The sequence below is a fragment of the Bradysia coprophila genome, unplaced genomic scaffold (genome assembly GCF_014529535.1).
Source record: "Bradysia coprophila strain Holo2 unplaced genomic scaffold, BU_Bcop_v1 contig_138, whole genome shotgun sequence".
Classification (NCBI taxonomy): Eukaryota; Metazoa; Arthropoda; class Insecta; order Diptera; family Sciaridae; genus Bradysia; species Bradysia coprophila.
In genome coordinates, this window is record NW_023503409.1 from 9,940,757 (window position 1) to 9,961,156 (window position 20,400).

Genomic DNA, 20,400 nt, shown 5'->3' on the forward strand with positions numbered 1-20,400 from the left:
TTGCTTGAGAAAGGTGATCAAAAACCGAAAACTTGCACTTTTCTTACCAAAATTTCTCCGGACACACGAGCCGTACAGGGTCGTGTGGGGTGTCATTACAAAGGTAATCACATGTACTATTGAGCCGATAGAGACTTATTGGGTTTAAAATTCATCGACACTGAAATATGTGATGTTGAAGTTTTCAACCGAAGACTTGCACTTTTCTTACCAATATTTCTCCAGTTACACGAGCCGTACATGGTGGTGTGGGGTATCATTTGAAAGGTAATTTTATGTGCTTTTGGGCCAAATAGGGTCTTATGGGGGTTTGAAAGCATCTACGATGAAATATGAGAAGTTGAAATGTTTAAGTGTCCATATTTCATCGCATATGCATACAAACCCCATAAGACCCTATTTGGCCCAAAAGCACATAAAATTACTATTCAAATGATACCCCACACCACCATGTACGGCTCGTGTAACTGGAGAAATATTGGTAAGAAAAGTGCAAGTTTTCTGTTGAAAACTTCAACTGCACATATTTCAGTGTGGATTAATTTTAAAACCAATGAGTCTCTATTCAGCTCAATAGAACATGTGATTACCTTTCTAATGACACCCCACACGACCCTGTACGGCTCGTGTATCCGGAGAAATTTTGGTAAGATTTGGGCAAATTTTCGGCTTACGATCACCTTTCACCAGCCATAAAAGCTTCGAAGAATTTTTTTGAGAGTGGTTTTGGCTTCTAGGGTCGAAGTCCTTTCTAGGTACCTATAAAAAGTTCCACTAGAAAACACCCCCGATTTCGGTACAGTGAACGACATCTCAAATGTCTCACTGTCAAATTTTTCTGAGAATTTTATTGTGTCATTGCAAATTCACAATGACATTCTCTGAAAAAAATGACAGTGAGACATTTGAGATGTCGTTCACTGTAGGCTGTTTTTCAAAAGAATCTCTCATAATGTAACGAAATTACATTACCTGGAGACGCACATTACCTGTGTCCGCTGTTTAATTTTCTGTCAGTGTGGTAACGAGAAGCATTTTATTGGAGAATGTCTCTCGAGAACTTCGTGATGGACCTCCTGTAGTCACACGGAAATACCAAGAATGTGAATTAGATTGAGACGGATATCCAGCATCCAGCTCCTTTGAAAATGGATGCCGAATCGATTTGAATCGAAATAACTGGAAATGGCACTGATCGGCCAAAGTATATTATATCGGCGCACAGGTCTACTTCAACACTTGTCGAATTGCAACTGATAACAACGAGTATCTTGATTACGTAGTTCAGTTTTGCCGGTTTTTTGTGTCAAAGAGACTATATCTAAATTATCGTCAAAATAAAGGTAATCTTATCAACGGAAAGAAAAGACAATTTTGTGTCACACATTTTTCGTAGAGCTTCACAGCAACGCCAGTCAGAATTTGGATTTCGCTACGAGAAATGGTTCAATTAAATGATCTTGAGCGGCAGGTTTGCATCCAGTGATCGGAATTAAAATTTTGTAAGTTGATCAGTGGCCGAATCTATTTCAAGGTCGATGAAATCATCATCAACGTACCGTGGGGTCATATTGCCGGGAAATGGTGGGGTTCGAAATCGTGTCGGCCGATTATTCTACTTCATGGTTGGCAGGACAATGCTGGCTCATTTGATCCGCTTGTTGTCGAGTTACCGAATCACATCAGTTACCTGGCAATCGATTTACCGGGTCATGGACTATCGTCTCGAATACCTGATGGAATGATGTACTCAATGGAAACACACTACCTTGCTCTGCTGTTAGTGTTGGAACATTTCAAATGGGACAAAGTGTCGTTGATGAGTCATTCGCTGGGATCAGTGGTGGCATTTTATTTTGCGGCGAATTTTCCCGACAAATGCGATCTTCTCATTGGACTCGACGGATTGAAGCCAATTAACATAAATTACGACATTTTGAATCGATATTTTTCTTTCGGTGTGCTACAAGCCATCAAAGCCGACATTCGTAATCGAGACGACAGTGAGCCACCATCGTACACATTCGACGAACTGTTGGATAAAGTGAAAGCGGGCGTTTTCATGGAAATTAGCAGGGAAGCTGCACCGTATCTTCTTAAACGCGCAGTAAAACCGTCACAGCTCTATCCGAACAAATTTTATTTCACTCGAGACGATCGATTGAGAGCATCCACCGTGCCAATGCAGTCACACGAAGCGACTGTGAAATTTGCCAAAAATATCACTTCTCCCTACTGTTTTATAGAGGCATCGGAGAGTGCTGCCATGTTGGGGGCATTCGAAGATCCAAAGTATTACGACGAGATTATGGAAATTATGCATGAAAATCCGAATTTCGAAAAGCATCGGGTCATTGGTGGTCATCACGTTCATTTGAATGAGTGCAATAAGGTCAGTGGAATTATTTCGTCCTTCATCAATAAATACCGACCACCAAGTGTGTTGAGTAAATTGTAACAAATGTAAACATGAGCCAGAAATGAATGCTACACATGTGTCTGCCGACACTTTATGTTTTCATTCGTATGCTCTTTTGTAACCTTTTCCCTGGTCTTCCAACTTTACTGCGCTGTATCAATAATCCAGTGACCTATGAGAAATTGCAATTTAAATACCCGAAACATAACATTTTACAAATCTTTAAGTGGCGCTAATAAACGTAAAGTATAGGAAGAAATGTATAACACTCAGTGAATGAATACGACCCCATCAACAACTGAATATGTATAATACAAATTCCCCGCCTTCAACAATTCAATAAAACCTGAAAACAATATGCAGAAAGCTTTAAACTACGAGCACTTTCGAGCAAAATGAAAATATGTTTTCGAAAGTTGTGGGTTTTAACACTTGGTTATAACTGCATAAGCTTTCCATGGCTGGTCAACGACATCATGTTTGTCGATATATATTGCAGCGCCTATTCTTATACACATTCCCGAATAAATGTAAAAACGAATAAATATGCCTAAAGCTTTAAAAGGCAGAAACCTTACAACGTTTTCTATTCATTAACGCATGATGAGTGTTAAAGTAACAACAAAGTCAGCACTCTGGATGAATTGCAAAATTCATTGCAATGATGGTACCGAATGTCATCCATTAATGAATTTTAGGTGGCAAACATTTCCTCAGGACCATATGGGCCCTTGCCTTTTTTTCAAATTTAAACTCATACATAGACGCAACTTCCGAGTGAAATTTACTACCTGCCTTTCAGGAGCCAGTTCAGGCCTGGTGACAACAGACAATGTGGCTCGCTTGTGTTGTTTTATAAAAATTCTGTAGCAAGCTTTGTAACTGACCCTCAAAAATAGTGAAACAACAGGTCATACCGTGGTAAGCTTTCTGTTTGTGAAATGTTAATTTGGAATTAGCGAGACGATCAGTACAATGATGCTTGGTGTAATCGTTTAAATTTGTAATCAACATACTGAAGCGGAATTTTCTGTCACCTTTATTCTTCCACAAATTGTTATATTACGCAACCGTTGTTCTCCTATAAGATGAAACCGATTTGTAGCAATTACTGATTACGTGATCTTCAAAATCGATAACGCCAGACATAATATCAAGATAATAAACTATCCCGAAACGAGTTCTATTGCACCGTTCGGTGTGTGTGCATTCACTATATAAATTGAACTGAATAAATTTGAAATGTTCAAAAACGAGAATTTAATTCATTTCACATGAGAGATGTGTGTTACAAAATCTATCAGGAAACGAATATCCGTGAAAACGAAAGTTTTGAACGGTATTTTATAACCGACTGGATTCGTTCTCTAGTTACTCGAAGAAAAACACAAAATTTTCTCGCATAAACGAGATGCTATAAATGATGTCTGGACCAGTTTTTTAGCGATTTATTTGATCGAGCAGCAAATATGTGTCATTTGGAAAGTAAACTTACACTTTTCTTGAGATTCTGTTTTTTTTTATGAATCATTCATAGAGTGTGTGCCGATGTAGTCTATCTGAAAATTACTCGCTTAAAATAAATGCACCGCAGCCTTTACCGTAATTAAGTAAATTGTTTGCAATTAAACACATTATCTAATATCAATTAGCGGATGTATTATGCAGAAAAGTAGTATGATCAATTGGGAGTTTTAAAGAAAATGTAATCATTAGACTCTGGCAATTTAAATTTATTTACCTTAGTTCAAATCGGTAATAAATGGAGCGTACAGCTATTCTGATTATCTAAATGAAATGAACATCATTAACCACTACAATGAGTGAGTTACGTTGACTTGAGTAATTTCTTTGAATAAGCAATAACAAATGTGTTAGTATTCTCACATCATATGCAGAAATCAGGAAAAATCTTGCAGTTAGACCAGTAAGACCATTCCATTTTCTACGTATGGCATACAGACGACATACAGACGAGTAAAGAGAGCTCACTTCTCTTAAAGTTATGGCATGTGACGAATCATTGAAAATCTTATTAAAGCCCTTTTCCTTACTACTTACTTCCGTAATAAAAACATTTCACTCAGAACGACAAATAAGCTTCACAAAATTGTTTAAAGGGCTTGATCTGCTCAAGATGAAACAAAAATTACATTTTCTAAAAATTTCTCAAAAATTTTTATGTTTCGAATTCTTCTTGAAATTATGGGCTCAATAACGGTTAATTTGACCTAAGTCATGATGCATCTTGGAAACAAAATTCTAATTTTGAACGCCATCGAATTTAATGTTATATTAAAATGCACTTTGGCCTGTTGTCGACTTTTTTTTTCGTAAAAAGTGTTCTACTTAAAAATTAGTTGAAAGTAGGGTTCCCATTCGTCCTCTTTTTAGAGGACATGTCCTCTTTTTTCGTCTCGTTCTTCTTTTTTACAAAAATTCTAAGAACATCACTTTTTTGAAGAAGACGTCCTCTTTGTCCTCTTTTTTTCAGATCTTCTTCTTTTTCAAGTAAATTTGATGCAGCTCATACCTAAAGAACAAAAAAATTTCGCTGCGCGGCATTGCCTAATAATCTTCTTTGTCAGATAATCTCTGAAAGGTAATACAACGAACTCTTCATCACAAAAAAAAATTTAGCTCGCTCCGCTCGCATTCTTTACCACATATATTCATACATTAAATTAAAAGTTAGTCATTTTACAAGAACAGTGTAGCATTGTTTGAGATACCAAAGATCACGCAAGGATAAGGTAAAACGAAGTCTGTATCAGGCATGAGCGCCGCCGAAAATAAGCCGCCGCCGGCCATTTTTGAGCAAGCCGCGCCGCAGCCGAGCCGGTGCCAAAAACACGGCTCAAGCCGGCTTGAAACGGCTGGAAAATGAAATAAAGATTTCGAAAGGTGAATGGGTGAAATAATTTTGAAAACCGAGATTCCTGTTGATCCTAAGCAGCTCAAGTACATTTTGAATTTTTTTTTTCAAAATTAAGAAAATTTTGAAAATTTTCTTGAATTTTCATGAATTTTCCAGAATGGTATATTACGTCCTCGCTTCTAAGTTTGTTGTTTTGGTAAGTATGACCTTTGCGGAACGAGCCGAAGGCGCACAATCAGTTAATTCACAAATTTGAGTAAACTTTATCGATCTTTGCGAATTTTCTCGATTTTTTTTCTTTTCAATTTTTACTTGATTTTCGTGAGCTTTCGATTTCTTCTCGAAAACCATTTTCTTAATGAGTTAAATGAGTGTACCGGAGCATGATTTTCCATTTAGTTCAAGTTTTGAGGCAATAAAACTTGACGTGTTAGTGAACCTTAGACTTAGAGACTTGCTTGTAACAAGACCGGTTCCACTTGCACTTTGAACAACCTAATCTACCTACATTTTCGCTTTCCGTACAATTTCATTTTCATGCTTACTAGTTCATTTTCCATGAATTTATCTAAACGTTTTTATTTTGAAAAAAAGTTAAAAGGAACCTCCAGCCGAGCCGTTTTAAGCCGGCTCAAGCCGACTTTTTCGCCGCCGCCGAGAAATTTTTTTCGGCTAGCCGCCGCAGAGGTTTCTCCGTCGGCGCTCATGCCCGGTCTGTATACAGGTAATATGAAGTGGATGCTATCACTGAGAAGGAATCCAAAAGAATATTAGTAAGATTTCAGTGCATATTGCACAGAGCATTTTTGATTTTTCTGTTTTCTGTTTTTCTGTTTCTGCATGAACTGTGGTGTAAACTACACAATAGTTGCACAAAGTGCATGTACAGTCGCTGTAATTCCGCGTCAGAAATTCACTTTTCGTCCTCTTTTTTGAATGTGAAGGCTGAAAGTGAAACTGTTAAAATGTAAAATTTAAAAAAAAAATCGGAAAAATGATCAGCGAACTCGGACGGTATGTGCCTTTTGGATTCAAATTAAAATTTAAAATTGCTCCGCCCTTGCATTTACTATTTCGTAGCAAAAACCATTGCATTGTCTTACCTCTTGCAGGTGTTAGGGAATCTCGCGCCGCGTCATTCACAATAACTCACAAAGTGACATCTTCCTTATACAAAATGTGTCAAAATGTGAATTATTGTGAATGACGCGGCGCGAGATTCCTAGCAGCCAATTCCCCTCATCCGTGGAGCTATTATTTGTTCTAGAATTCAAAATTCACGACAAAACTGGACTACTGCACTATAAACAGGGCGGGAGCCTACTAGTCCATGGTTTCAAATTTATGTGCCATATCACTTACACTTACTTACAAATCGATGTCTTATTACGGACTAATATACACTCGCGGAATTTTGAAAACCGACACTGTTTCTGTTTTCCGTGTGTGTACACCTGACGCTCTCAATTTATAAATAAGGGAAGTGCACTTAATCAACATCACTTCAGTCTATTTGACTTTTCGCTTCTCGTTTATTGCCCATGCCATAGAGTTATTACTCTATGGTCCATGCAGTCAATTTACCAGTCTTTTAATGTACATGGAATCTCTTTATCGACGTATGATTTGGAAATATTTATATTCAATTGAATGATAGAAAACCATGATCTACCTTCGATATGACACTGTTATGTGTCCTGCTATTTATGCTGAGCAATTACTCAAAATGTTCATCCAAATGGAATGCGAATAAATTAAAATTTTATTAATTCAAAATCGAGATGATAAAATTGCGTCAAATAGCATATAATTGCACGATTGTTCCGATTCAGTGTGAAAAAAGAACCTAAAACAACAATTATCTCAACGGACAATTTTATTCTCGTTATTATGTGAACCAGATTCGTTTAATTGGGCAAATAATCAATTTTGATATCTAATGACCCGCAATATCAACCGAGTATGTACACTTTGTGGACCTTTATGGTTTTTGAATTTAATTGGACTATTTTTCGCTTGACAATTGTATAATGGAAATGACTGGAGGGATCGACACAGGTATTATTACGACATATGTTTCTTTTCAGCGTGTTTAATGCACACAAAATGAAGTAAGTAGACCGCATATGAGCCGATTTTTTCTTACTTCTTCCGTGCATGTGCGTGAATCTCTTATATGAGGTGTAGACTTTCATCATGTTTTGAAAGAGGCTAATTATTGGAACTAGACATTTATTATAGCTGCACACATGGTTAACATTTATCATTGATATTATGTCTCGTCATGGCGTTATGTTCAGTCATTTCAATTGTGCATCTCGAAATCCTTAACATTTAACAACAGAAGAGCAGAATTGATAAGTACTTATGCACTTAAGGTCAGGCGCAATTTAATTATGTTAAAAAACAATAAGAATTTCAATAATACGATCCGCTCGGACATCGATTACGTGCGATGCGAAAGATGTTTTCAATTTGCCTTTTTTAAATGTTATTCCAATGTATTCAATTACGCATGGAACGGACATAATCAGCACAGTTCAGTCTGTCAGAATGACGCAATTGCGATAGATGGTTTAATTTTCATTGCAGTTATGAAGAGTCGTCTTGGACGCTGCAAAAACAACTATCGAATCGAACGTTTATGTAATCGGTAAACTCATTTTGTATTGATTTTATATCGCTGGTGCATTATGGAATTTTGCGTAAAGAAAATAGTAATTATGATGCATGTAATGATCTTTGGTCAACAAAACATAATTTATTTCATGTCAACAAGGTAATAAGTTACATATGTGCTCACAGAAGTAGTAGCAGCTATTTCTTGATATTGTTGACCTATTCCATAGAAGTAAAATGTAACGCTCGTCGTGTCGGTAAAGTAATCTGTAAAACTGTAAACAACTAAAGACACTTATAATAGAAAGACTTAAATGAAAATCGAAACCATTTTTCATTTGAAAAACAATTTGAGCTATTTTATTCAACGGTTTTTGAATCTGTTTTTTTTTTTCAAATTCACTCGCACAGACTTCCTTTCACCTTGATAACATAGCCACTTATATATGATACGTTCACATACTTATTTTTCTTCTTTCCGATGCTAATAACATTTGAAGTACTAAAGGAATTAAATTTATGACATGTTCAGTGAACGTGTGCGATGAGCTGAACAAATTCTAAATTTAGTACTTCATTTGTTGGACGTATTGCATTAAATTTAAGAGAAAGCATAGTGAACCCAATTCTTTAAACTGCGATCATATCGTCTGCTTTCTTTCAATCCGAGTAAAGATTGATACGAAAATTCTACTACTTCAAAAGTTTCACTATGTCGTTAAGAGGAAGAGGCTGGAGTATCCATGCCATTAGTCGTATAAATTTATACGTCAGAGAGAGCGTTTTTCGCCTCTGTCAGTTTTTCTATTTTGCGATTTAGTATGGAAATGAAAACTAAAATTGAGATATGCTTGCTGTTTTAAGTGGTTTTTCATATTTTTTTGGACCAAAATGTTTTAAAATGTGTTTGGAATCGATTGGAATTAACAGATTGTGTGAAAATATTTTTTTCTATTTTATTATTTTGGTAATGTCAATCGATTTCAAACACATTTTAAAACATTTTGGTCCCAAAAAATTAGAAAAACCACTTAAAACAGCAAAGATATCTCAATTTTAGTTTTCATTTCCATACTAAATCGCAAAATAGAAAAACTGACAGATCGTAACAAAGGAGAAAAAAGCTCTCTCTGACGTATAAATTTATACGACTAATGACGTGGATTGCAGCACAATAATTTAAAAACAAAGGAAACAAAAGAATGACGATTGTATAGTCTAAAAGATACGATTCAAAGGTGTAGAAAGCTGTGTAGAAATCTGACGTACGAACCCTTCTTCCTAATGCGAAATAAGGTAAGCGAGGGTATAGCTGACCGTGCAGGTGTACCTGACCAGCTACATTATTTATCAGTTTTGGAAAATAATTACGAATGAAAATACGCAAATTAACGTTATAATTAATCTTTAGAGCCTAAAGATTAATTTTTTCATGAAAATAATGCGAGTATTATGTTTACTTATTTGATAAAACCATAAAATGAAACCAGTGCACCATCTCAGTACAAAGTTGCACATTTCTTAAGAAAATCGTAAGATCGGTGTGGTCTAATTTATGGTTTTTATTGACAAAAGAATTATTAATGGACAAAGTTTTGGTGTTTTTAGGTAGTAAATAGTTCGACAATTAATATTATTAACATAAACAGCGTCTAAAAGTTAATATTTGATTAATTACATGGTGGTGAAAACATTGCATCATAAATATGCCATGTTTGTGTAGTTGACCGCACCAAATTCCGTACATTTTACTTCATGTGACAAATTCACCTTTTCCATGTGCATTGTTGTGTACAAAATGATGTGATTAAAATTCGTTGATATTTTGTGTTTTTATGCGTTTTCATCATTGAAATTGGTTAATATCAGTGAATTACGAGTGAAAATGTGTCGAATAATGCGAAATTATTGCGAAAAATGTGAAAAATGTCTTAATTTTGTAGCGGTCAACTACTGCAACAAGACTGGTCAGGTATAAAAACATCCGTTTTTTAGTGGTCAGCTACTGCATCAAAAACAGTGCTTCAGTAAAATCAGTTTTTTACAATAAAAATTAATTAATTGTCAATATTTCTGATATTCTACGGAATGGGAACAGATCAAATTAAATTCTGACGAAGGAAAAACTTAGCTTCATCGAAATCATCCTGAGATACTGATGACCAAAGTTGAAAAATTGCTTAGCCGGTCAGCTACTACCTCGCTTACCTTATCAGCTAAGAACCTCAAATGTTTTCGAATGACTTTTATGATTAAATGACTCCTGTATTGCCCTCGAGTAACAACAGTGCACTCAGTAAACAAATGACTCTAAAAAATAGTTGTGTCTGTTGTGGACGGTATCTTTTAGACTATTTCGCGAGTTGTAGCCCGAACGAAGTAGTGGCGACAGGCGAAAGTGCCAAAAAAAACGTCCACAACCGATGCGAAAATAAATTTTAGAAGCAGATGTAAAGGCCTAATTCAAATTTTTCTTTTGTTCTCCAACTATAGTAAAAGCTGTGAATAGACCGTGTGAAGTATAAAAAATTTATTTTTAATTCATGTAGATTACAGTCAACGGCAGTCAATTTTCAGCATAAATTTGCTTCAGCTGTTTTTCAGCTGATCCACACATACAATCAAAACTGGTTTTACTTGTTCATACGGTTCAAGCTGCTACACGCACGCGCACGATAGTGGTAAAACCGTATAAAGACGTATAAACGGTTGTGATTGTTTGTATGGATCAGCTGAAAAACAGCTGGAGCTAATTTATGCTGAAAATTGACTGCCTTTGACTGTATTATTCTGTAGAACAAATGTGTGTACAGAATTTTTGAAAAGCGTCTGCTTGATTTTATATCTCACTTTGAAAGCTGTAATTTGAATGAGACTAAAAGGATATCCGAACCATTCTAATTCATTCTAATTGGATTCTTACTAAGATTCTAATAAGTGGGATGGCATCGGGATGGCAACAATATTTTTCAATAATTTCTATAAAAAGAATTAAATATTTTTTTCAATGGTTTTCATGGTAAATCTTCTTTTTATTGAAAAATGAAACTTTTTTCTCAAAATCGCACACGGTCTATTTAGGGTTAACTTCCAACTTTTTCGATATCAACATACGGTCACATAAACTTAAACTTTGAAGAAGTCATTCAGATTTTGATCATAAGTCCATACAATTCACGCCGTATGAACCGAAAAATACATTTCAACGCGTTATTGTATGAAAATGACGCTGCGTTAGAAAGACTTGCTTGAGAAAATTTTCGAATTTCGAACGCACGTACGGAGTGAATTCGCCCCAGTAGAAGTAAATTGAAATTTTATCAATTTGAAAAACAAACAAACAAAAAACGATAACCGTTGCCCAGTTCCTGGATGAAGATAAGAAGTACTTCTCGCATCGAATACTGTCATGTGATGAATGTTTCAATTCTACGAGTAAAACCGACAATCTGAGAGCACTGTAGGCTAACGCATTGTTCGTCTTAGTCCAATAATTATGAAATTATGTTTTAATATGTTGGTGGCCTATGAACACATTAGATAAATTGAACCATTGACAGAGTGTCTAGCATGAGAAAACTTAAAGTACGTAACTTTTCTGCAATTTCCACATAATATGTGAGACTGTATCAATGACTGGGATTGTAGATCGTATTATTAAGTTAAAACAAGAACTGCGTAACGCAGAGCCCGGTTTTCATAATATTAAGTTACAAATTCATTAAGCTTGATGACATAACGTGCACAACTAAAAATGTTTACCAACACAACACGTCTTTCCGAAAAGGCTTTTATTGTTTTATTACAGAAAAAATAAACACAGAAAACAAAAACAAAACTGAATCACTTGTTTCGTTTTACATTAAAACATATTTGTCCGATTATACAATCGCATAATACACTTGGTATGTGTGATGTTTTGCTCATATATAAAAAATTAAAAAAAACATCTCGCTGGTGCAGTTGGATGCATTATATATGCGTTCAAAAAATGCAAATTCTACAAAATAAAAACAAAAATCTTTCACTTTATCCGTCGCATGGAAAAATTGAAAATTGAATTAATCAGATATCCGTACATGTATTGCCATCAATCATCCATCATGGATAAATCATGTTATTATTTTGCAATTTTAATTACACGAACACATATCGCATCATTTGTTTGTTTTACGCTGGAGATTGTTGTTCGTAATATTTAATAGATAAAATGCACTTACGCATGCAATCCGAGTTATGCCATTGTTTTGGTTATTATTATCAAGTCAACAATTAAAACAGAGATTTTGATGAAAATGCCGCACTCTCTGTAGGTTCAACTCACCATTTTTAACCGAAGAAGGAAATTGATTTTGACTTGAACGTGCTTTAATTCCACAAAATCGGCGAGTGGGGACACAGCAATAAACGATCTGAGCTTCGAAAGGGTGATCTTGATACAAAAATGTAAAATTTTATAGACCATTGCAGCAACAACAACAACAACAACAAAAAGTGCATTGGTCGTTTTAATAGTGCAGTGGGACATATCTGTATGTGCACAGTCGCATTTTATAGTATATGGTAGGGGACAATGTTCATTGAACAAAATATACTCGCGTTTAAGGTAGCAATCAACGATATTGTTTGAGGCATATATAAACCAGATCACCCAGTTAGATGGTCATCATATCGCATCAAGTCATAGCGTAAAGAAGTGTAAAGAAGGATTATTTTCGTAAACTAAATACCACCAGCATTTAACTAAAAATGGCTGTTCTACAATACTGTGTAAGTCTTACCGTTTCGAGGATATTAAGTTCAATAAAATCGAGTGTAGTGAGGATCTCTGTGAAACAAAGAACAAGAAAAAACTGTTGCTCTATAATTGAAGCGAATTCGAACGGAATTGAATCGGTTGAGTGTTTACTTCCATGGCTTTATATGCCGCAGTGTGATATTTAAGGATTACGACGATATGGTTGCTCGACATTTAAACTGAGGATTTAAATTTCGGAAATATTTTGATCGAGAAGTGAAGCTAAATCTCGTTAAAATTTTGTGAGATAATCGGCACAATAAGATATCAAGGAAATGACGTTATCTACTCCACTTCAGGAAGTATTTTCTTCTTGTCCCTTCTTATTTAACCACAGAAGAAATGGATTGAAAAAATTAAAATCGACAGCGATGGGCTCACTAATAAAAACGTCTATGCCACGGTATTTGGTAACGTAAAAAAATTTCCGATCCCATACTATTTGTTGCCACTAAAGACTTGTGTTTCAAATATTACCTAGTGTTTTCCATGGAATCTACTACTTCATTAGTTTTGAATAAAAACGTCCCACTTATAAAACACTTTTTAAAGGTTCCGTTAACTGATGCTACATTTATCATATAGTAACGTGTTTAACGCTTTGTCCAGTTTAAACTTCCTGGTCAAAACAATCATAACCACACAACAATTTACGGAATTTACCAAATATTTCCAAAAATTATTTACATGGAAGAAATCTAGGAAAATGTGGAAAAACTCAAGAAAATGTTTTCGCAAAAATAGTCCCTCTCGTGAAGACAGGTGCTGCTAGAACCTTAGACTACAAAAATTTACTTCAATCGAGCTGAAAATCCAAACATATTTCGCTTTTCATTTATCACCCAAGTCTTGTAATGCGATTTTCTTGTGATTTGAATGCATTTTGCAACAGATTTGTCAAATTCATACGGGAAGCTAATGATTTTTAACTTTTTATCTTCTCCTCTAGGTTGTTCTCGCCCTGTGCTTTTTATCACTAACATCATGTGCACCATCACCACTATTTTTCGGACATAAACAGTAAGTACAACTTAATAAAGGTATTGACGTGGAAAACCCTCTAAATAGAAAAAAATCTTCAAAAACCTTAAAAAATCCAGGAAATCCTTATTGAAATCCTTAGAAAAAATTATTGAAAATCCAAAGTCAATCTTTAGATTTGATTGATCCGACATTTCAGCGTATACGAGCAAATTAGATCTCAGTTGAATATATTGCTGAGAACATAAATTAAGAATGCCGCTGGTAAAATCTGGAAATCAGTCTGGTTTAACAGATTTTTCAGCACTAATAAGCGAATATGCTCTAAACTCAATCTCAGATTCGATTATTTCGGCTTGACCAGATGAAGCACCTAACATTCCTAAACAAAAATTAATCAAAAACGAGACCAGCACTTTTGCTTTCAACCAAAAATAAAGTAAAATCACTGCAATGTTCCGACAAACTTAAATATCATCCTACTTACTAACTGACTCTATTCATTTTTATTCATTGCACAAACTTAAGCTTTATGTGCCGAACATAACTTACGATTTCAACGTGTGTAACGTGTATTTTCGGTAAAAGTTCATTCATATCGAAAGAGCAACAATAAAAATTAATAAAAACAAACTAGAATTTCGGATCGGTGTCCATGTTCATTACTAGTTATGTGGAGCATTGCGTCTATAAAAAAATTGATTTCTATTTTTTGAGTAATTCACCAACGCATGTCTACGCATACAATATCAACTAGAAATGAAAAGCAATTTCAATCTATTAAAAAGGTTCCGGGTCTGTTGTGCTTTAATATGTTTTCGGTTACCTCAAGTTGATAACAAATATACATCAGAGGGCGAGAGGGGAGAAACATCTATCTATGAATTTTCTCACATTTTTGCGTAATAAGATCAAACCAATCGACAAAATCTGATCTTATCTGATTTAAAAAAAAGAAGAAAAATCAAAGAAATCACAAACAGTTGTTTCTTTGCCTCGCCAGAGGATAGAATCGAAAGCATCCTTCGATTCTAACAAACTTACTTAACAAAGAGAAGTTCACTAGGTTCTGCACTGGGTTCTATATGCAAAAACAATCTGAATGTTTGATACAACCATATCCTAGTGTATACACATTGATATATACACAGGCTACATACCATTCAGCACAAACGACATCTCTTTTTAATCATAAATTATTCATTTCATATTTTTATGTGTATCCACTGGTTCGTTTGCCTCTCCAATAAATCTCACAGAAACAAACAAATTATTCAAAACATCAACTACAAAAAAAAACGCAACACACTCAGTCACAATACATAATTACTATGCAAACATTGTAGCAATCACTTAGTAATTGTAATTGTCTCCATTCGAATAAATTCTTCATAAAATATTTCATTCGCAGTCAACACGTCGTCATTCATGTTCCCTACAACGTTCACACCGTTCATCATCATCATGTTGAAAAGGTTCCAATCTACAAACACATACCGGTTTACAAGCACATTCCTGTCTACAAAGAGGTACATGTGCCGGTCGTTAAGGAAGTGCATGTACCTGTTCATGTGCCGGAATACAAGGGATGGAGCAGCTCAGGCTGGTGGTAAAATTGTTTCGTTCACCAAAAGTAGGATAACGAAGAAATACAACGATCACAGCATATAAGACTCGAAATGTGGAACGACTGATTTTTCCGATAATGAACACAAGTTTGAAAAATATTTCCTAAAAAGCTTACTACTCCATCAGTCTTCCTTAACATTACCGTGTTGTGTGCGTATACCAATTAAATATTCTTCGGTCTACATTGTGTAAATAAGTTATAAATTTAGTGTGTAGTCGTAAGGTGTGTTATATGTATTATTAGTCTGAACGATCATAGGTAATCTGTTACAAGAAGTTTCCGATTAAGATAGAATTGGGCAACCTTTTGCAGACAGCTGTTATGCGATGAACTCTGAATGTTAAAAATAAGAAAGTGGAGGAACTTGTTTGTATCAACCCATTGGAAATGTTGCCATCAAAAAATGTAAAAGATACGATAATTGTTATCTTAAGGTCATGGATGCTGTCTGTGAAAGGTTAAACAGATCTTTGTAAAAAGAATACGAAAATTGCAATAAATATTTTGAAAATAAACAAAAAAAAAATATTCAACCTTTTGTCGTTGATATCCAGTCGAAGTGAAAAATTTCTGGAAAACGTAATTTTGGGTGAGCTGAGCTCATTAATTTTAATAATAAAAGCTAAGCGAAAGCTTAAAAATAATTTGCTTGAACACTGTAAGTTTGAAGAAAAAAACATAAGAAGAAGGAAGAGACTATTGACACCGGGTGTTGGGCTTGTAACTTGGACAGGAAAGGGACGGTTGAGCGGACAACGCAGTTGGATAATAGTTTGTCAGCTAATTGAAACCAATACGACGTATGATTGCACTTCGTATATTGTTTGCTACAAATTCCTAGATAATATACAAAAGTTAGCTAAATGTAGCGCCGAGCAAATCAAATAGTTTTATCTTACATCTAATATCCTACGTTTCAAACCTCGACTCAACCTCCAATGTTCTCTAGTTCAATGTGTGTGACCGACGATAACCTTAAATTGAAATTCACAATTTACAAATCATGTCGCTAAAGGCGATGGTAAATTTTTCTTACGTTACGAGTTCTTGTCGTTCACTAAGACCTGTTGATACGACAAAGATTCTTTTCCCGAATGCCGAAATTACTGAAAAACAATTTTCAAATGAAATCTAAATTTTATCGGATCGTCGACAACATGAATCATCGAAAATATGGCTTACAATTATGAAACAACGGCAAATAATCGAATTTGTCGGCACACACAAAACTTTGAATTAATTTCCTTCGATTTAATTTGAAAATTAGGCTCGATTACGTTGGATGACTCACTGACGCTTTCGCTTCACTTTTCTTATTTGATTCGCAAATTGTATCGACCATTTGCATTTGCTCTTTTCTTGACAACTGTCATACTTCTTTCCGTGGTGAGATCAGTGCTGGTAGTCGTTTTAACACCGGGTGCCAATAGTCTCTTTATAATACTGTGGCTAATGGCACCGGGTGCCAATAGTTTTTTTTATTATACTAATGCTAATCGCACCCGGTGCCATTAGCCACAGTATTATAAAGAGACTATTGGCACCCGGTGCCATTAGCCACAGTATTATAAAGAGACTATTGGCACCCGGAAAAATTAAAATTTGAATAAAAAATCTGGATATTTTGAAAATTAAATTTGTTTTGTACACAATCCTAGGGAATTCATACTTTTACAAAATGTGAGGTAAAGGCTGATTGTTCGATCCTGAGGAACTCATCGTTTTACAAAATGTAAAGTAAAGGTAGTTTGTTCGTACTTAGGGAATTCGTCCTTTTACGAAATTTAACGTAAAGGCGGATTGTTTGATTTTGAGGAATTCATCTTTTTACGAAATGTAACGTAAAGGTATCGAACAATCCGCCTTTACATTACATATCTCAATACGATGCACTGTCTAGCGACAGTGCGTTGCTCAATACGATTAATTCCCTAAGATCGATGAAACTACCTTTACGTTAAATTTCGTAAAAGGAATAATTCCTCAGGATTGAACAAACCGCATTTACGTTAAATTTCGTAGAAAAATGAATTACCTAGTATTCTACAAAACGCATTTGCGTTATATTTCGTAAAGTGATTAATTCCCTAGTATAGAACAACCCATCTTTACGTTACGCTTCGTAAAAGGATTAATTCTTTAGGATCGAACAATCCGCCTCTACGTTAAATTTCGTAAAAGGACGAGTTCCCTAAGATCGACCAAACTACCCTTACGTTACATTTTGTAAAAAGATGTATTCCGTAGTATTGTGTAAAGTTTAGTTTTCAAAATATTCTGATTTTTTATTCAGATTTAAATTTTTCCGAGTGCCATAAGCCACAGTATTATAAAGAGACTATTGGCACAATTGCACAATTTATCCACCGACTTCCAGGAGCAAAATTGTCAACGAAATTGTCAAAATATTTATCACAACTTATGTACCGACAGCATTGTAAATTTACAAAATTTAAAAAAAAAATGAAAATTTTGTGTTTTGTTATTGATACCAAGCTAGGCCGAAGCCTTTTATTGTTGATAACTGTGAATTTTAAAAGAGAAAAAGAAAGAAAACGAGCCATCAGAACAGTCGGAGCGTTTGCTGCGACTGAGCCCCGTACAAACCCGTATATCTATTGCGTATGTGACCCTATTGCGTCTGTCACCCTACTTTGACCGTCAACCTATTGCGCCGGTTAATGTAGTTAAAGTAAAATTATTATGGAATGTGTACATCTTAGAAATTGCGCATAGCGCAATTACGAAGCCCCGTACGACGTTCCTTTCAAATGAAACAAAAATTTCAAATAGCCCTAAAATTTTAATTTATTGAGTATAAATACACATAGGGCCCTAGTACCGGCCTTAGTCCGAGGACCCAAATTTATTATTTTTTTCAACTACATTCTATTCGGCCTTCGATTACCTTCTAAATTAAACAAAAATTACGACAAACAGATGAAATTTACGCGAGTTGTATGTAAAATACACATAGGGCCCTAGTACCAGCCTTAGTCCGAGGACCCAAATTTATTTTTTTTCAACTACATTCTATTCGGCCTTTGATTACCCTCCAAATGAAACAAAAAATACGGAAAACGGATGAAATTTGCTCGAGTTCTATGTAGAATACACATAGGGCCCTAGTACCAGCCTTAGTCCGAGGACCCAAATTTATTTTTTTTCAACTACATTCTATTCGGCCTTTGATTACCTTCCAAATGAAACAAAAATTACGAAAAACGGATGAAATTTGCTCGAGTTATATGTAAAATACGCATAGGGTCCTAGTAGCGGCCTTAGTCCAAGGACCCAATTTTTTTTTTTTTCAACCACATTCTATTCGGCTTTTGATTACCTTCCAAATGACACAAAAATTACGAAAAACGAATGAAATTTACTTGAGTTCTATGTAAAATACACATAGGGCCCTAGTAGCGGCCTGAGTCCGAGGACCCAAATTTAATTTTTTTTTCAACAACATTCTATTCGGCCTTTGATTACCTTCCAAATGACACAAAAATTACGAAAAACGAATGAAATTTACTCGAGTTCAATGTAAAATACACATAGGGCCCTAAAAGCGGCCTTAGTCCGAGGACCCAAATTTAATTTTTTTTCAACAACATTCTATTCGGCTTTTGATTACCTTCCAAATGACACAAAAATTACGAAAAACGAAAGAAATTTACTTGAGTTCTATGTAAAATATACATAGGGCCCTAGTAGCTTTTCACTTCTAAGGCCCTAACTCACGGTCCACTCACCCGATTTTAAAAAACTTTTTTTTCCTGGATTGGTATTGACAATACCTATCATTTGCCGTGTCATTTACATTTCCATCGTTTATCTTGGCATAAATATCACCAAAAGACCTTAAATCACTTAGGTGGCCCTAACTCACGAAGGGCCGACCCGAATATGCCCATCTTCGAACTTAGCCTCACTATTTTGACTATCTTTCAGGGAAAAAAAAAATTTTTGAAATCGGATTTGATTTACTCAAGATATCGACGTGACGGACAGACGGACAGACGGCCCAAATTTTTTTTGCGGATTCGTCATCTATGAACATAGGCAAACACTTTGCCCTTACCGTCTGCTTCGAATTCCATCAATTACACACGGCATCGTAATCCTATAAGCCCCTTCGTACTTCGTACGGGGCTAAAAACTTCTTCTTCTTTCAAGGGAAACCGATCGTTTTCCTCATTTGTGACACACGATCAATGACAAATAAAATACGCTGATTTCTTCAATTTTTTTGAATTTTGATTTTTCACTTATTAGAATAACTTATGCAACGAAGGGTTTTAATTCAAGTCACTAAGTTTGTGGTATCAAAACTGAAATAGCATTTCTGCGACTATCTAGCAGATAGATGACAAACTGCTTTTGAATCGATTCGATGTCGTCCTTGTAGACTTCCGATGACGGGTTCCAGATTACCGATACATATTCCAATCTCGATCTAACGTATGCCAAATACAATGTTCGTTGTGTGTCGATTGTGTAGTTTGAGTAGTGTTTTATGCATCCAACAATTTGCCTGCACTTTCTTGCTGTCAGCTCACAGTGTTGACCCAAATGAAACCATCTATCGATCAACATTCCAAGATCTTGACTTTCGTCTCTTCTCTCCATCACATGTTCGCCCATTGTATACTTTGTGTCAATGAAAGATGTATTGTCTCGATAAATGCTGAAAACGTAGCACTTTTCGGGGTTGAAGTATAAACGGTTTTCAGCACATATTCGACATCGATTTGCATCCGAACTGCATCACTTTCACGTCGGATAACTTCAGCTAATTTGATATCGTCCGCAAACATTACCGGCATTTCATGTATGTAACGTCCACAATATCATTAATGAATACAGTAAACGCCAACGGATCGAGCGAACTTCCGAGTGGCACTCCTGATGGATACTCATAAATTCTAGATTTGTCCTCTCCAATCTGTACGTAATTTGAACGTCCCTTAAAATATTGACACAACCATTTCGCTAATTTTTTGCCGATGTCAAACTTTGCAAACTTCAACATCAACCTTCGAATCCAAACTGAATCGAATGCCACCTTGAAATCTCCG

At 35.4% G+C, this 20,400-nt stretch overlaps 2 protein-coding genes and 1 long non-coding RNA gene across 3 annotated transcripts; 2 read left to right on the forward strand and 1 right to left on the reverse strand.

Moving 5' to 3' along the window:
- Positions 1 to 1,196: 1,196 nt before the first annotated feature.
- LOC119074028 (probable serine hydrolase) lies at positions 1,197 to 2,485 on the forward strand. Its single transcript, XM_037179969.1, has 3 exons — positions 1,197 to 1,343; positions 1,397 to 1,471; positions 1,535 to 2,485. The coding sequence occupies exons 2-3, from the start codon at positions 1,442 to 1,444 to the stop codon at positions 2,456 to 2,458; spliced, it is 954 nt and encodes a 317-aa protein (XP_037035864.1). The 5' UTR covers positions 1,197 to 1,343; positions 1,397 to 1,441; the 3' UTR covers positions 2,459 to 2,485.
- Positions 2,486 to 12,550: 10,065 nt separating this feature from the next.
- Positions 12,551 to 15,815, forward strand: LOC119074059. The gene is made up of 3 exons (XM_037180011.1): positions 12,551 to 12,686; positions 13,664 to 13,734; positions 15,107 to 15,815. Exons 1-3 carry the CDS (start codon positions 12,666 to 12,668, stop codon positions 15,306 to 15,308), a joined length of 294 nt encoding a protein of 97 aa, XP_037035906.1. The 5' UTR covers positions 12,551 to 12,665; the 3' UTR covers positions 15,309 to 15,815.
- Positions 15,816 to 16,040: 225 nt separating this feature from the next.
- LOC119074070 lies at positions 16,041 to 16,420 on the reverse strand. Its single transcript, XR_005087138.1, has 3 exons — positions 16,362 to 16,420; positions 16,225 to 16,299; positions 16,041 to 16,162 (listed from the first exon to the last, which is right to left on the reverse strand). It is a non-coding gene; the product is annotated as an uncharacterized LOC119074070 (long non-coding RNA).
- Positions 16,421 to 20,400: the final 3,980 nt, after the last annotated feature.

What these genes read in the sequence shown, in the direction of transcription:
- LOC119074059 (XM_037180011.1), top strand. Translation starts at nt 12,666, where the DNA reads ATGGCTGTTCTACAATACTGT. An exon ending in TGGCTGTTCTACAATACTGT is followed by an intron (nt 12,687 to 13,663) that starts GTAAGTCTTACC and finishes CTTCTCCTCTAG; the next exon opens with GTTGTTCTCGCCCTGTGCTT. An exon ending in CTATTTTTCGGACATAAACA is followed by an intron (nt 13,735 to 15,106) that starts GTAAGTACAACT and finishes TTTCATTCGCAG; the next exon opens with TCAACACGTCGTCATTCATG.
- LOC119074028 (XM_037179969.1), top strand. Translation starts at nt 1,442, where the DNA reads ATGGTTCAATTAAATGATCTTGAGCGGCAG. An exon ending in TAAATGATCTTGAGCGGCAG is followed by an intron (nt 1,472 to 1,534) that starts GTTTGCATCCAG and finishes ATCTATTTCAAG; the next exon opens with GTCGATGAAATCATCATCAA.